The sequence below is a fragment of the Triturus cristatus genome, chromosome 11, assembly GCF_964204655.1.
Source record: "Triturus cristatus chromosome 11, aTriCri1.1, whole genome shotgun sequence".
In the NCBI taxonomy this organism is placed as follows: Eukaryota; Metazoa; Chordata; class Amphibia; order Caudata; family Salamandridae; genus Triturus; species Triturus cristatus.
The window spans coordinates 57325706-57343055 of NC_140594.1; the positions used below are offsets into that span (position 1 = coordinate 57325706).

At 51.3% G+C, this 17350-nt stretch overlaps 1 protein-coding gene across 1 annotated transcript in view; it reads right to left on the reverse strand.

The window, feature by feature from the left end:
- Positions 1-17350, reverse strand: part of TXNRD2 (thioredoxin reductase 2) — a 683633-nt gene that overhangs the window by 27032 nt on the left and 639251 nt on the right. The window contains exon 16 of the mRNA XM_085634274.1: positions 10476-10573. Within this exon, the coding sequence (XP_085490400.1) occupies positions 10476-10573 (98 nt within the window). The remainder of the gene's footprint in view (positions 1-10475; positions 10574-17350) is intronic.

A 17350-nucleotide genomic window follows, 5' to 3' on the forward strand; every position in this document is an offset into this window, starting at 1 on the left:
GGCCTCTTCTGAACATCAGGGAAGAGGCACTTGAGGCCTCTTCTGAGCATCAGGGAAGAGGCACTTGAGGTCTCTTCTGAACATCAAGGAAGAGGTACTTGAGGCCTCTTCTGAACATCAGGGAAGAGGCACTTGAGGCCTCTTCTGAACATCGGGGAAGAGGCACCTTCTGAACATCAGGGAAGAGGCACTTGAGGCCTCTTCTGAACATCAGGGAAGAGGCACCTGAGGCCTCTTCTGAACATCAGGGAAGAGGCACTTGAGGCCTCTTCTGAGGATCAGGGAAGAGGCACTTGAGGCCTCTTCTGAACATCAGGGAAGAGGCACTTGAGGCCTCTTCTGAACATCAGGGAAGAGGTACCTGAGGCCTCTTCTGAACATCAGGGAAGAGGTACCTGAGGCCTCTTCTGAACATCAGGGAAGAGGTACTTGCCACCTTTGACAAACACCAAGTCAGATACTACTAGGCATCTCTGCAGCCTTCGACAGCGTCGATAACAGTGTGGCTTGCCGGTTTGGTAGTATCATCAGAAGAAAACAGTTAAAAACCATTTGGTTCCGGTGCGCATCCTTCCTGAGCAGATGTACACACTACAAAATTGTGTTCGAAACCCTCTTCATGGGCCTACCAAGTCCTACAGGGAGAGCGCGCTCCCTGATCCTCTTTAGGGCTTGAATAGGCGAGTTGGACAAAACTTCCCAAAATACATAACTCCTTTCACAAGTTATTGAAGGAACCAACCTCCATCTCCCACTGGAGACGGGATTCAGAAGATGATGTAAAGTGTAACCCACAGCGGTAGATTCCTCTGCCTTTGATAGGTGACCCACTTGGGGGACACCCCCGCGCCGCACGGCCACCAGCTGCTGCGTGTGCCCCTTGCCTGCCCTCTGCCTCGCTGCCTGCCTCGTTGCCGGCTGCCGGCTGCCTCCGCTGTTGTTGTTTTTGCCTTGTTTTTACTGTAATTTGTGCCTGTTTTTATTTATTTCGTTGTGCCTGTGTTTTGGTTTTCCTTCCTTGTTGTCCGCCTACCTCGCCGCCCTCCGCTCTCCCTTCCCGCCACCGCCGCTTTTCCCCGCCCCTTTTTCTATTCTGTACCCTCCCCGCTCCCGCCTCCCAGCTGCTCCGCCCACCCGCGCACTTGGCCTTAAATGGCGACCGTGCGACGCAGGTGAGTGTGACCCACTTGTGGGACACCCCCGCGCCGCACGGCCACCAGCTGCTGCGTGTGCCCCTTGCCTGCCCTCTGCCTCGCTGCCTGCCTCGTTGCCGGCTGCCTCCGCTGTTGTTGTTTTTGCCTTGTTTTTACTGTAATTTGTGCCTGTTTTTATTTATTTCGTTGTGCCTGTGTTTTGGTTTTCCTTCCTTGTTGTCCGCCTACCTCGCCGCCCTCCGCTCTCCCTTCCCGCCACCGCCGCTTTTCCCCGCCCCTTTTTCTATTCTGTACCCTCCCCGCCGCCGCCAGAGCCAACCTGCACGAAGGGATGAAAGAGGTAGCCGAGTGGATGACGACCAGCCGCCTGAAACTGAACTCGGACAAGACGGAGGTCCTCATCCTGGGCTCCTCACCCTCCGCCTGGGACGACTCCTGGTGGCCTCCCGCCCTGGGCACCGCACCCAAACCGACAGACCATGCACGCAACCTGGGCTTCATCCTGGACTCCTCCCTCTCCATGACCAGGCAAGTCAACAACGTCTCCTCGGCGTGCTTCAACATCCTACGCATGCTACGGAAGATCTTCTGGTGGATCCCCACCGAGACCAGGAAGACCGTCACCCAGGCCCTCGTCACCAGCCGACTGGACTACGGCAACGCCCTCTACGCCGGTACCACCGCCAAGCTCCAGAAGAGACTCCAGCGGATCCAGAACGCCTCAGCCAGACTCATCCTCGACATCCCACGAACCAGCCACATCTCCGGACATCTGAGAGACCTTCACTGGCTCCCCGTCAACAAAAGAATCACCTTCCGCCTCCTCACCCACGCACACAAAGCCCTACACGACCAAGGCCCGAGCTACCTCAACAGCCGAGTCAACTTCTACGCTCCCAAACGCCACCTCCGATCAGCCAACCACGCCCTCGCCGCCGTCCCCCGCATCCGAAGAGCGACTACAGGAGGAAGGTCCTTCTCCTACCTGGCCGCCAAGACCTGGAACTCCCTCCCGACCGACCTGCGCCTGACCCAAGACCACCTCTCCTTCAGGAAGAAGCTGAAGACCTGGCTGTTCGGCTGTTCGAGCAGTAGCGGCACCCCCCCCCCCCCCCCCCCCCCCCAGCGCCTTGAGACCCTACGGGTATGTAGCGCGCTTTATAAGTGTCACTGATTGATTGATTGATTGACCTAAAGATATTGAATCTCTTCCAAGTGGTCCCCTATGCAGATGATACCCAGCTACTGAAGATTTATGATGGCAACACAGCAGAAGCCAAGGAAAAAGTTTCTGGTTGTATTGTGGTGGTGATGGGGTGGCTTAAAGACAACTGCCTACAGTGTAATCCTGATAAAACAGATCTTGTTGTTTGGCCCTAACACCCTTTCAAGGTTTGTCAGGTCCCTGGCCAAACAGCTGCACATTGCCCGCCACCCACCTCCCTCCCTGAGGTAGCTAAGTACCTAGGTGTGCCCCTCGACATCCACTTATCTTTTAAATCTAAGGTTTCAGCAGTAGCTGGATATTCAAGATGCTAAAGAAATTCCTAAATTTCCTGCCATGGGAAGCCCGGAAATCAGTAGTCCAGTTTTTGATCCTTTCCAGATTGGATTATGCGATTGTTCTGTATCAGAGGACCCGGGACTACTGAATAGAGGGCTGCAAATTGTGCATAACAGGGCAATTCATCTCTTGTTTCAACTCCCCAAACCTGCTTCAATACGACACTACTGTAACCGACTGCGCCGGCTACAGGTGCAACAAACATTTGCAATGCAATAGGTCTCGCATTAGTAAAAGTTTGAGCTATTAGCGTTGCTGATAATAATGCAACGCCAATAACTGAAACTTTTAGTAATGCGAGACCTATTGCATTAGATGTTGTGACCTCATGTCCTGGAACAGGAAGGAAGGGACTGGTTGGTCAGAAGCGGCGGGGTATTTGACTGGAGTTGTGCTGCCCACGTCCCTCTTAGCATCCGCGTCATAAACTCTGAGAGTGCGCTCCTGCCTGCGCATATTACCCGGCGTTGGATGTCCGACGGCAGTTCTCTCAGTCAATCGTGGCTGCGCATCAGAGAGGCCTCGGGGAGAGCTGTCTGCAGTGCTGTGCGGTCGCGACGGCCGTTCAACTCGCGCTCAGAGAGAGTGTGAGACACTACTAGTGCCAGCTGCCAGAGGACTGTTAGACTACACAGAACAAGTAAGTACATTGGCCAGGCAGCTGCCTGCTGCCACTGACTTTAGTAGTGTTGTGTTCATGTCGTTCACTGTGGAGAGAGTCTCACAGTCACACACACACACACAGTGCACTGAGCTACTCCGTGAATAACCGCAGCGTCCGTTGAGATTGATGCAGACCCAGCCGTGCGTTTATTAGCCCTGGGTCTGTGTGTCACTGGACGGCCGGTGCTGCGCCTGGGACTCACTGGACTGGAGCCAGCCTAGAGGGCTACTATCACTGAAGCGGCCGACTAACCCGAATTACAGCGGCCTGCGGTGGCTCGCGGTCTAATTGAGCCTGCAGCCACTGCCTTGCAAAGAGACGCTTCCTTAGTAATTATTGGAGCCGTCATCGGCACACTCCTTGGGACTCTGCTTCTGGCCCCAGCCTCTGTGACCTTAAGGTAGCATAATGAATGACAGCTGAGCGTGCGATCAGGAAGCTGCAACAAATTTAAAATAAATCTTACATTGTGATCCCGTGATGACTGGGGCCTGAACGCAGCGGCCGCGATGGAGCCCAGAGCAGGCTAGTACACCACTCACTCACCGACTGTAAATCATTGCCGGTTTGCCTCCGCCTGAAGAGTTGTTGTGGTTAAGACTGGAGGCTTCCACGCCCGAAAACGGAATTGTAACTCCGCACAGTAAGTGACTACTTATTCACTCCAATGAGCATGAGCAGGTGTTGCAGCACAGACAAGCACTTAAAATCACTTGCTGTTTGCTCAGTGCACACCTTTATAGTTAGTTCAGCACGGACAGCTTTCTCACGTCCTGTGCCTGCCTGGTATCTAGTTGCACCCAACTGGTATAAAAATGGCTTAATTCTGAGCTGCCTCCCTTGCCCCTATACTCAAGAAATTGTGCAGTCAAGCAGTCTGTCCTGCTTGAGGAATGACTCGCTAGCAGACATTACTGTAGTTTAACTGAGAGAGAGCTGTAATAAGGAGCTGTGCTAGTTGGCTAATGCTGCATGCAATTATAGCGCCCTGTGCCGGTCAATACAGCGATATTTCTAGCAGAACCGTGCCGTCCCCCCACCTTAACAGTGCAATTAGGTTACAAGGGAAGTGCCCTTCAATTTCTGGTGCTCTGCTGCAGTTTTAAAATCTTTTTCTAGTTGCTTAAATGGATGTAAATTCTGATATTTATATCATGTTTCCCTCTTCTGCGTTGTTTTATTTTGCTTGTGAGATTGTCACTCATGGTCGTTGAAATGTCACTCATATTTGCACTGAAATAATGAAAATGTCACACGTAGAAATCGGAAACCTTGGCAGCTATGGGAGAGAATGTTTGAAGTTTTGGTGCCAGGAGAACATACCTGCAAATAAAAAGTATTGCACCAACACTGAAAGCACACACTTACCTCTTACACACAGCATCGGCTGTTGTGACAAGCGGTTAGGAGGGTGGGTGGAGTGAGTTGCGGGGGCGAGGAGGATCGCGTGGCGAGTCGTGATTGTGGGAGGGAGGGAAAAAAATCCAAACACACGTACTTAGCCACTTTTTTTTACTTTTGAAATGTTCCCTCCTGCTGGGAATGAGACCACGCTTTCATTCGGAAGAAACCGAACTGAACGTTGCTGCACTGATAGCAAAAAGAAACGCTGAGAAGTCAGGGTGCGTCATCAGGAAGTCAGTACAAACAGCAGCGGCTGTCATGACTCGTGGGTAGGGAGGAGATGTGAGGGGGAGGTGGAGTCACACGGTAGTTGCGCAGAACACCAGAAAGAACACAGAGGAGCGAGAGAGCGCGGCAGCGAGGTGAATGCGCGCTGCTGCGCGTAACAGACACAAATGGGAATGGGTGGAGCAAAGGCGGGACATGCGCCCGCCTTTGCCCAATTGCGTGCGTGCTTTTAAAAAAAAAAAAAGCATGCAAAAGCCAATTGCAGCCGGCAAAAGCACACACATGAGCGTGTGCTCAGCTTTCTGAACCCCCTACATGAGGTCTCTCGCTGCGCGAGCACTGCTGCGCACTGCAACGCTAGGCGCGAGACGTAAAAAGGATCCTTTTTAAAGCTTAGACTCTTGTGCACCAAGCCTTCTACAAGGCTGGTCCTAAATACCTGTCCAAAAGGTACATGACTACCTTACGTTCACAGTCTGCCTGGCTGTTAATCATTCCTCACACTAAGCGTAAGAAGTGTAGGGGCGCGGCCTTAGTTTTGGCAGCAAAGCACTGGAATGAGCTCCCCTCCAACTCAGATGTATTCCAGATAAACCGTGTTTCCGAAGCAATCAAAAACTAATTTGTTCAAACTGAAGGGTGGGTGATTGTCTCTGTTGGCCTTCAACCCTAGTTCCGGAACACTCGCGTAGTAGCAGTGCGCTTTGGAAATACATTCATTCATTCAGCAAGAATGCCTTCCATCATCTAAGTCTTCCACGGAAGCTACCTCACAAAACCCTCCATCCTCACAATGGTAAAATCCTGCTGAATTGGATTGATTACCAGCGGCTGAGATAAGAGTCAACCGCTCCACCCATCACCTTTTTGTTTTTGTAATCTTCAGTGCGGTGGGTATGTCCAGGACACCGATCTGGAACCCCAGAACAGCAATCTTGGAACCCCAGGACACGATCTTGGAAGCTCAGGACAGCGATCTTGGAAGCTCAGGACAGCGATCTTGGAAGCTCAGGACAGCGATCTTGGAAACCCAGGAGAGCGATCTTGGTAGCCCAAGACAGCGATCTTGGTAGCCCAAGACAGCGATCTTGGAACCCCAGAACACCGATCTTGGAACCGCAGAACACCAATCTTGGAACCCCAGAACACCAATCTTGGAACCCCAGAACACCAATCTTGGAACCCCAGAACACCAATCTTGGAACCCCAGAACACCAATCTTGGAACCCCAGAACACCAATCTTGAACAGATTCCTGCAAAGAGATCAAAAGTGGATGCAACAAGACAGGTAGCTCTTTTCAATTTATGCATGAATACATTCATGGACTCGGAGTATGTGAGTGACTACGGTGAATGACTTGTACCTACTACTATGCTGTGCTCAATTCTAACAAACTAACAAGAAGATTGTAAAGAACTGGAGGACCAGTGGTTTGGCTAATCTGAGTCTCCAAGCTACAACTCACACCAGTGTCGCCGCTTTCCATATAACAGCCACGGGGAGGCAGGACAGTGAGACGCCGTACCGCAGTGGGACCAGATGCTGGACAGGACAGTGAGACGCCGTACCGCAACGGCCCCAAGTGCTGGACAGGACAGTGAGACGCCGTACTGCAACGGCCCCAAGTGCTGGACAGGACAGTGAGACGCCTACCGCAATGACCATAAGTGGACAGGACAGTGAGACGCTGTACTGCAGTGGCCCCAAGTGCTGGACAGGACAGTGAGACACCGCACCACAGTGGCACCAAGTGCTGGACAGGACAGTGAGACGCCTTGCCGCAGTGGCCCCAAGTGGACAGGAAAGTGAGACGCCGTACTACAATGGTTCCAAGTGGACAGGACAGTGAGACGCTGTACCGCAGTGGCCCCAAGTGCTGCACAGGATAGTGAGATGTCATTCAAGAGTCCCAAGCACCAAGACTTATCTGTCTTCTTGAGTTAATAGCACATCTCTTCAGCATCTGGGGAAGGGTAGGACAGGAACGGAAACACGGCCAGACCAAATACAATCAGTATGAAAGATTTTGGAAGACCATCTGCAAAGGTGGAAGAACAAACTCTCGAAACATAAAATGAAATCCCTTCTGTATAGGAGGACCAGTGCTTCAGTGTAGCACGGTCTGGAGAGAACAGGTATGATGTAGGTGACAGAGCTTTGAAAAATATTTAGAACAAGAGCGAGAAGGGTGCAATCATCGAGCAAACGTTGAATCCACGTTTTAAGAGGTTGTTACAACAGAGTAGCACCGTGTCAGAGGAGAAGCAGCTACAACATAGCACAAGGGTCAGGGTTTAGCTTCTGGAAAATCAGAAAGAGCCTAGAATGGGTCTTCTTCCTTCCCTAGCTAAGACTTCTAATAAGGTGAACAAGCAGTACAGAGCGGACCGAGTCCAGGCTCCAGGAAGGCGGTAACATGGTCTGGAGGCCAAGTTAACCAAACCGATAGCAAGGAGGGGAATGAGACGTGCAGTAGAACTCACACCAGTGGAAACTGTAGAACAAAATGACACAGCCATGAGAACATTGGAGAGCACATGATGAGAAGGAGAGACCATGTACTCATCAGAAGAGGAACAAGCATTTGCAATGCAACAGATCTCGCATTTACGAGAGTTTGAGCTGTTGGTATTGTAAATGCCAACAGCCTAAACTTTTGTGAATGCGAGACCTGTTGCATTGCAAATACTTTTTTTCGTAAAAGCGCCCCATGCCGCGTTATCACTTTAATGGAGGTCGTGCCCCTTTCTCTAAACGAGCTGCGTCTAAATAAAGTGGCGCGACCACCATTAAAGTGAAAGCGCAGTATGGGGTGCTTTTATAATAAATGGCATTTGTTTGTCAAATGCTTTTTTTTGGAAAAGCGCCCCATGCCCAAGTTTCACTTTAATAGCAACCGCGGACCTTTCTTTAGATACGGCTCATCTTTAACGTGAAAGCGTGGCATGGGAAGATTGTCAACAACAAAAATAATAAGTGGTAACATAGAAAAAAACATGCAGCTATGGTCGGAGCGGCTGCCACTGTGGGGTGCCGTGCTAGAATAAGAAAAAAAAGCGTTAGGAGAGAGCGTGTCTTGCCTGCAACAGCAGGCAGGTGAAAACCATTTCAAGAAAGAGTGCTCGGAGGCTGCAATTAAAGCATACAGAGTAACAACACTTGTAAGGGGACAAGTCCTTATGGGAGGTTACAAGGTGGTACTAAGGGAGGACTATTAAGCCTATTGACCAATGAAAAGCCACAGTTTACAGAGGACAATGACACAAGCCAATGAAAAATATGGGTGGAGCTTCAAGTTCATACCTGAATAGAGTATGTCTCGCAGAGCAGCGCATGTGCTGCCCAGGCTCGACCTAAAAACTGAACAAATGAGACCACTGACCACTTGACGATCATAAAAAACGGAAGGGTAATGTACAGCTTTAGAAGACGATCAACTTCACTGGATATTGTGCAGTCTAAAGGCAACTTTTAAGGTATGGGAGAGCAATGAAACAAGCTTACATGGGATGTGCAGGGGTGGGCGATGTTCCACATATAAAATATATCCTAGAGTTCTCCTTGTCTCCTGTTTCATGTTCAGTGATGAGACAAGGAAAAATTAATTTCTCACTGAAGTTATAGGTGCTTATTGATCCAAGTGACCAGAAATAATTGAACAAGTCGAAGTGGATAAATGGCTTCTTGTTACAGGTGCGCCAGCAGAAGGGAACACCATCACATGGGTCGGTAGAAGGTTCTTTTTGGAGCTTGTGAGACTTCTTTTCATCCACCTCTGCTCCCTGCCTGCCTGAACTCCATCATCGTGGGGATGGAGGACATCGGTGATACAGCAGATGGACACAGCCACCACCCCAGCTCCATGCTACTTGCTCATTTTCAGCCCCATGCCTGGTGACACATAGAGCGATGCATATGATGAACCACAGACCACCGTCCATGCAGCAAGAGCAGCAGATCTAGACAGAAGAGGACAGGATGACACAAACTGGCCCAGAGAGCCCCATCAGTGCTACGCCCCCGCCCCTTCCACACACACAGCAGAGTCAAGTAAGCCATGCCAGCACAGCCACTTTCAATTGGCCTCAATACATCTAGATTCTGAAATATGGAGCAGAGTATAACCCCACCAGTGAGAGGGGGTTGGCAAACACAGGTGGCACTGCCCTCTGATGGGAAGGTGGCAAAGATCCAGGTAACCCTAGGGGAGGACAGAAATCTAGGCGTGGCTTAAGCCGATGCATGATTCAACGCTATGCCCATCAACGGGTGCTCCTGCAAAGTCTCTACTGCATAAACTCTCAGGGGAATCTATTCCAGTTCTCTCAGCACATGAGGCACTGGTCCTTACTGGCGCCACAGGAAGCATTTACTGGGGAAGAATCCTCTGAAGCATACTGTGCCAGCTGTGCTAGACTTCCCTTTATGTTTATTGGGTTGCAGCATTGAGAATCGAACTAATACCTTCTGTTTCTAGAGTTAATGCACTCTTCTTGTGGCCAACTGTGTCACTCCATGTAAAATCTCACATCAGGTTTTAAAGGCTTCAATGTTAGGACAGCTTGAAATGTTCCCCATGGCATTTTCGAGTGAGCCACTGAGCCTGCGTGTTTCAGACATTTTAGGCCCGACCCAGTTCGGTCACGTTAGCATCTCAGGAGTTCAATGTCTGCGGCAGCACAAGCATGTCACCCTATAACAGGCTTCAGGAGACAGCCACCCCAGAGTATTTTTATTTTGCACTGGAGCTGCCAGAAGCAAACGGATCACTAGGCCAGCAGCCTACGTGAAGAAATGCCAAGACCACCTGGGATGGACGGAACCAAAGTGTGCCTATGCGGCTATACTTGACTGGCCTAGCTAAAACAGCAGATGCACAGTGGATGGGGCTGCAGCCCCTGCTGTCAGCTCAGGACCAATGTGTCCTTCAAGATCCGCATCATTACATTCTCATATGAGTGGAACAAGCAGGAGATGGAAGCAAGGAAAAGATAACCTCTTACTGCCAAAAAGAACCACTGAAGCACCAGGAAACAACGCGCAAGTGAAACCTGAGTATACTAGGCAAGGACGTCTGATGTTTTTAAGAGGAGAAAGAACTGGAGTCTTGCAATCTGATGCCTGCCATGCACAAGGATTGCCTCCTACTCACCTCTGCAGTCTCTCCATGGTATCACCACCAGCAGCAGATCGTCCACCTTACTTCGACAGAACAATGTTGGATTTTGAGGATATCCGCTATGAATAATTGTCACTTAGATTCATCGCATGTGGATCTGTTGATCACCTGGCACTGAGTTTGAACCTGTGGGCCAACACCAGACACTCCTGACTTACAGCTTCTACAATAACACGTTCACTAGTTCTACTTGCAGCTGCTCTACGGTGACCGTAAACCCCCATCCACGTGCACCATCTTATAAAGATATGCTTCAGCGGTGAAACCATGTGAAACTCACTTAAGTCCAAGAGTGAATCCTTGGACGACTTCACCGGCATTCGGACCAATGAAATGAAGGCCAAGAATCCGCTGCTGTTCGTCGCGCAGGCAAACCATCTGCAAAGCAACAACAGAACATGTTGTCAAATCAAAGATAGGTCTCTGGGCATGGGGTGAATGTGGAGGGTGCAGGTGTATGTATATAAGCATGTTTAGACTAACTAGCCATCTAGAACACAACTTAAGCAAGTACAAGACATATTTTAGTCCACAGTATGGCGAAAACTATTGCCCTAATTTTCCTTTGAAGGTATCTCGCTTCTTTCAGGAACAGGAAGTGACGCAACTGAAAATGTCTCTTTGCTGGGACATGACAGTTTTACAACACAGTCAGCTTCTGTAACCTGCAAAGGTATATAGCCTGTCAGCGTCACCTCAGGCCCACCTGAGTCCAGGGTAATTGTGGACAACACGCAATGAAACATAAGTAAAATGTAATTGGCAGTCTGATGACGAGGCCGACCTATCTGGCATTATATGCAGCTGAGATGTTAAAATCTCAGCATTGACACACGCTATAATGCTAAAAACACACAGGTTTATCAACAAATACTATACATTACTGTTGGGTACTCCTAGACATCATAGGATATTTGATGTCCTTCCAGAGATTCCAGCCTGAACGTGAGGACAAGTGCAAGGAGATGACATTTTTAGAATATTTCATGAAAGCACATCTCCAAAACTTGTGGGGTATGCTGAGGTTGCTGGCCCAATGGATATACTATGATGAACTTTTTAACAAACCTCCTTACATTGACAATCCCCTGACACTTGAGTCTCGTTTTTTCACCAGTTACTAGGTCACCAATGGGGTTAAATTGCTTGATAAGCCTGACTCAGAATATTACTGCTTCCCAACTGAAATCAAGAGATGTTATAGTTAGGCTCAGAGTTCACTCGCACAAAACCAGTGGAATTTAGCAGTTATGGTTACCTGAGCTAACTAGAACTTAAACCCCCGAAATGCACTGCTTATGACCTCACATATTACATCACTCATCACATGGTCAGAGACATCACTGATGACATCTCAAATGACGTCACTGATGACAGTGAGTGTGTTTTCTAAAACATATATACTAAGCTACTACAAAAGTTTAATTGGTATACTAGGTGTACTACTAATGAGTGATAATACTTTTAACATATAATATGTGAGTGGCTGTGTATATCTGTGTGTGAGTGGGTGTCTGAGTGACTATATGGGTGTGTGAATGGTTGTATAAGTGGGTGCGTGAGTTACTGTGCGGGTGAGTGGGTGGGTGTGAAAGCCTGTATGGGTGAGTGAGTGGGAGTCTGGCTGTATGAGTGAGTGACTGTGTAAGTGTGCTGTATGGGTGAGTGAGGGGCTCTGAGCTGGAGTTTCATTAAGTGAGTTGGTGTGTGGGTGGCTGTATTGGAGAGTATGTGTCTGAATGGCAGCATGGGAGAGTGAGCAGATGTGTGAGTACTTGTATGGATGTGTGAATGGGTATGTAAGTGGGTGTGTGAGTGTGTGATTGGTTGTATGGGTGATAGAGTGGCTGTGTTCAGAGGCTGTATGGGTGAGTGGGCATGTGAGAGGTGGCATAGGTGAATATGTGGGTGTGTAGTAGCTGTATGGGTGAGTGTGTGGCTGTTTGGGTGGCTGTAACATACTCATTCCACAGCGCAGCACCGTCTGGTAACTGATGCTGTCCCCATCTGCGGCTGCTGCTGCTACTGACCCGGAGGTCAGGAGTTCGAGGCCGTTCTCCACCCACAGGCTCCTGCCTGCGCCTCATCCCTGGTGGTTCAGTGGTACAGTGTCATTGCCCTGTTGCTTGACTGCCCTTCTGTCTCTCTTTCTTCTGTTTCTGTCCCTGTTTCTGCTTTTCTCTTTCACTTTTCTGCCACTGCCTTTTGGCATTGCTTTTTTCTTCCTTTTTCCTGTCCTTTTCCTAGTCGCCCCTGCTGCTGCGATCCCCGTGGCCCCCACCCGCTCCAGTGTCCCTTCCCACATTTCCCGCCTCCCATCTGCCCAGCCTCCCCGTAGAACTAAATGGCAGCTGCGTGCTAAAGGCAAGCCCGTCTGTGCCTGTCCGCGCCAACGGATGACAACAACGCAGCATGCAACCTCCACTGATGGATCTCCAACTACACAGAAACCCTGGCACCCCTCGAGAAAAGACCAGGCAAGCAACACTCCAAGAAGGCCAGCTGGTTAACACCACCCTCCACGAGTCCAGCCACACCTGCAGACGACTCGAGAAGAGATAGAGGAACATCAAAACCCCAGAAACTCATGCAACCTTAAAATCTATCATCAACGCACATCGCCTCCTCCTGAAAAGCACAAAGAAAATGGCCCTCCAAGACAGGATCAACGCTAACGCTTACAACAGCAAAGAACTCTTCGCCAAGGAATTCGCCAGGCCCAACAACGATACCACAGATATTCCCTCCTCCCAAGAACTCTGCAATAAACCCAGCACCTTCTTCCACCACAAGACCAGGAATATCTACAACTGCTTTTGACACCCTAGAGCTGGCCACTACGCATGCCACCATCACACACAACCAAGCCGCACCCCAATAGCCCGTGTTCTGCTGGACCACGCTCAGAACAGAGGACACACTCAAGACCATGAAGAGCATCCACTCAGGAGCCCGACTGATCCTTGCCCGTACCACATCTTCCACAGAGCAGCAGCCGCCATGGACCCCAGGTTCAACACCATCAACTGTTCGATCAAAACTGCCACCTTCCCTAATGACTGGAAACACGCAGAGATCAACCCCCTGTTGAAGAAGCCGTCCTCAAGAACTTCGGACCCATCGCCCACTTCCCCTTCCCAGCCAGGGTCACCGAGAAGGCCTTCATCGCCCAACTCTGAGTTCATTGATGTGAACCACATTCTGGACACCTCCCAATCCAGCTTCCGAAGCAACCACAGCATGGGGACCGCACTTCTTGCCGCCAATGCCGACATCTGCTCCTTCCTCGACTGGGGCAAGACCGCAGCCCTCATCCTACTAGACTTCTTGGCCGCCTTCGACACCATCTCCCAAAGCACCCTAATCACAAGACTCTATGGCGCCAGCATCTGCGACAAGCCTCTGGACTAGATCCATTCCTTCCTCACCGGCCGAACCCAGTGAGTCAGACTACCACCGTTCCTCTCAGAACCCACAGAGATCAGCTGTGTAGTGCCCCAGGGTTTCTCCCTGAGCTCCACCCTCTTCAACATCTACACGGACCCCCTCACTGCCATTGTCAGATGCTACTGACTCAACATAGTCTCCTACGCCGACGACACCCAGCTGATCCTCACCAAGAAACCCACAACCGCCAGAACCAACTTCCAAAGTGGAATGAAGGCCGTTGCTACCTGGATGAAAGACAGTTGCCTCAAGCTCAACTCGGACAAGACCGAAGTACTCATCCTGGGACCCACCCCTTCAGCTTGGGACGACTCCTGGTGGCCTGCCGCTCTGGGATCTTCCCCCCACCCCGATGGACCACACATGCAGCCTCAGCGTCATACTAGACTCATTGCTCACTATGAGCCACCAAATCAATGCAGTTTTCTCAGCCTGCTTCCACAGGCTCTGCCTGCTTCGAAAGACATTCAGATGGATCCCCACAGAATCCAGAAAGAGTCACCCACGCACTCATCACCAGTAGACTCGACTACGGCAACGCATTACACACCGGCGTCATCCAGAAAAAGCCCAAGAAACTACAGAATGTCCAAAACACTGCAGCCATATTGGTACTCGACATCCCCAGCTGCAGCCACATCATGCAACACCTCAGACAACTCCACTGGCTCTCAGTCAACAATGGAATCACTTTCAAGCTCCTCACTCACGCCTACAAAGCTCTACATGATGAAGGACCAGCATATCTGAAACACCCGATCACATTCCACATACCCGCCAGACAACTCCGATCCTCCCAACTCACCCACTACCCACCACCACCCGCAACAGGTTCTTCACAGAAGCTGGAGCAAGATCACCGCCGACCAGCTCACCACCTCCCTCAGCCAGAACCCACCTGCCAGCACACCGGACCCCAACGAAGCAGCCCGCAACTTCACGCAGTGGCTGACCGCCTGCGCCGACGACCTCGCACCACTGAAGAACCCTCCCGGCAAACCCAGAAGCAAGGAGGCCCCCTGGTTCACCGACGAACTCAAGGACTCCAAGAAAACCTGCCGCACCCTCGAGAAAGCCTGGCTCCGCGACCGGACCACTGACAACATGACCGCCCTCAAACACGCGACACGCAAGCACCACCAGCTCATCCGCACCACGAAGAAGAAATCACTGAGGGATCGAATGGACAACAACGCCCACGACAGCAAGGAACTCTTCAGCATCGTCAAGGAGTTCTCCAACCCCAGCACCGGCAACAACGACATCACCCCGTCACAAGATCTCTGCGACTCACTCGCCTCATTCTTCCACCGCAAGATTGCAGACATCCACAACAGCTTCGGCGCACCTTCCCCGCACCCAACCGTCGAACCAACGCACCCCACCGCCACCCTCCGCACCTGGACCGCAGTGACCACCGAAGACACAGCCCGCACGATGAACACCATCCACTCCGGATCTCCGACTGACCCCTGCCCCCACCACGTCTTCAACAAGGCCGACTCCACCATCGCACCCCAACTCCGAGACGTCATCAACACCTCCTTCGACACCGCCACCTTCTCGGAGAGCTGGAAGCATGCCGAGCTCAGCGCCCTACTGAAGAAACCAACAGCGGACCCCACCGACCTCAAAAACTTCCGCCCCATCTCGCTCCTCCCTTTTCCTGCCAAAGTCATCGAGAAGATCGCCAACAGACAGCTCACCGCCTTCCTCGAGACGAATGGATCCCTCGACCCCTCGCAGTCCGGCTTCAGAGCCAACCACAGCACCGAGACCGCCCTCATCGCAGCCATCGACGACATCCGAGCCCTTCTCGACAACGGGGAAACAGCGGCACTCATCCTCCTGGACCTCTCCGCCGCGTTCGACACTGTCTGCCACCGCACCCTAGTCCAACGCCTCAGCATCACCGGCATCCAAGAGAAGGCACTGAAGTGGATCATCTCGTTCCTCGCTGGAAGAACACAGAGTCCGCCTCCCCCCGTTTCGTTCCGAGGCCACCGAAGTCATCTGCGGCGTCCCGCAAGGATCATCACTCAGCCCCACCCTCTTCAACGTCTACATGAGACCTCTCGCCGCCATCGCACGCCAACACAACCTCAACATCATCTCCTACGCCGACACCCAGCTGATCCTCTCCCTAACCAGAGACCCCGACACCGCCAGAAACAGCCTCCACGAAGGGATGAAAAACGTCGCAGAGTGGATGAAGAACAGCCGCTTGAAACTGAACTCAGACAAGACGGAAGTCCTCATCCTTGGACCATCACCCTCCGCCTGGGACGACTCTTGGTGGCCCCCAGCCCTGGGCACCGCCCCCAAGCCGACAGACCACGCACGCAACCTGGGCTTCATCCTGGACTCCTCCCTCTCGATGACCAGACAACTCAACGCCGTCTCCTCTTCATGCTTTCATACCCTCCGCATGCTCCGCAAGATCTTCCGATGGATCCCGATCGAAACCAGGAAGACGGTCACCCAGGCCCTCGTCACCAGCCGGCTGGACTACGGAAACACCCTCTACGCCGGAACCACAGCCAAGCTACAGAAAAGACTACAACGCATCCAGAACGCCTCCGCCCGACTCATCCTGGACATCCCTCGACGCAGCCACATCTCCGGCCACCTGAGGAACCTGCACTGGCTCCCCGTCAACAAGAGGATCACGTTCAGGCTCCTCACCCACACACACAAGTCTCTCCACAACCTGGGCCGCCAGCTACGGTCCGCTAGCCTCGCCCTCGCCGCCGTACCACGCATCCGAAGAACCACCGCCGGAGGCAGATCCTTCTCCTACCTGGCGGCCAAGACTTGGAACTCCCTCCCCATCCACCTTCGGCTGACCCAGGACCACCTCGCATTCAGGAGACAACTCAAGACCTGGCGCCTTGAGACCCTTCCGGGTGAGTAGCGCGCTATACAAGTGTTATGATTGATTGATTGATTGATTGACCCTTGCCTCCGTCCCCAGGATCCACAAGACCAGAACCAGAAGAAGGTCGTTCTCCTACCTCACCGCCAGGACCTGGAACACACTGCCCCTCCACCTCAGGCAATCTGCATCACTGACCCAATTCAGAAAGGACATAAAGACCTGGCTCTTTGAATGATCCTTCACCCAGTTAGACCTGCAGCCCCCCTCCCCCGCGCCTTGAGACCCTCACGGGTGAGTAGCTGCGCTATACAAGATCCTGATTGATTGACCGATAGCTGTATAGGTGGCTGACTAGTTGTAGGAGTAGCTGTATGGGTGAGTGAGTGGTTGTGTGGGTGAGTGGCTCTATAGATGAGGAAGTGGATGTAGGAGTACTTGGATGGGTCTGTGAATGGGTATGTGACTGGTTGTGTGAGTCGGCGTACAAGAGGTTGTGTGGGGTTGTGAGTAGCTATGTGAGTGTTTCTGTGGATGATGTAATCAGTGATGTCATTAGTGATGTCATTTGAGAGGTCATCAGTGATGTCACTGACCTTGTCATGAGTGATGTAATATGTGAGGTCATAAGCAGTATATTGCGGGGCGTAAGTTATAGTTAGCTAAGATAACTAAAACTACTGAATTTCTATGATTGTGTACGAGTGAAATCCGAGCCGAACTATACTGTCCCGGTAACCTTTGTTTCTTACAGTGAATTTCTAACTTTTTAAAATTCTATTTCTGAACTATAACGTCCTGTAACCTTTGGATCTTTAAGAGAATTTCCAAGC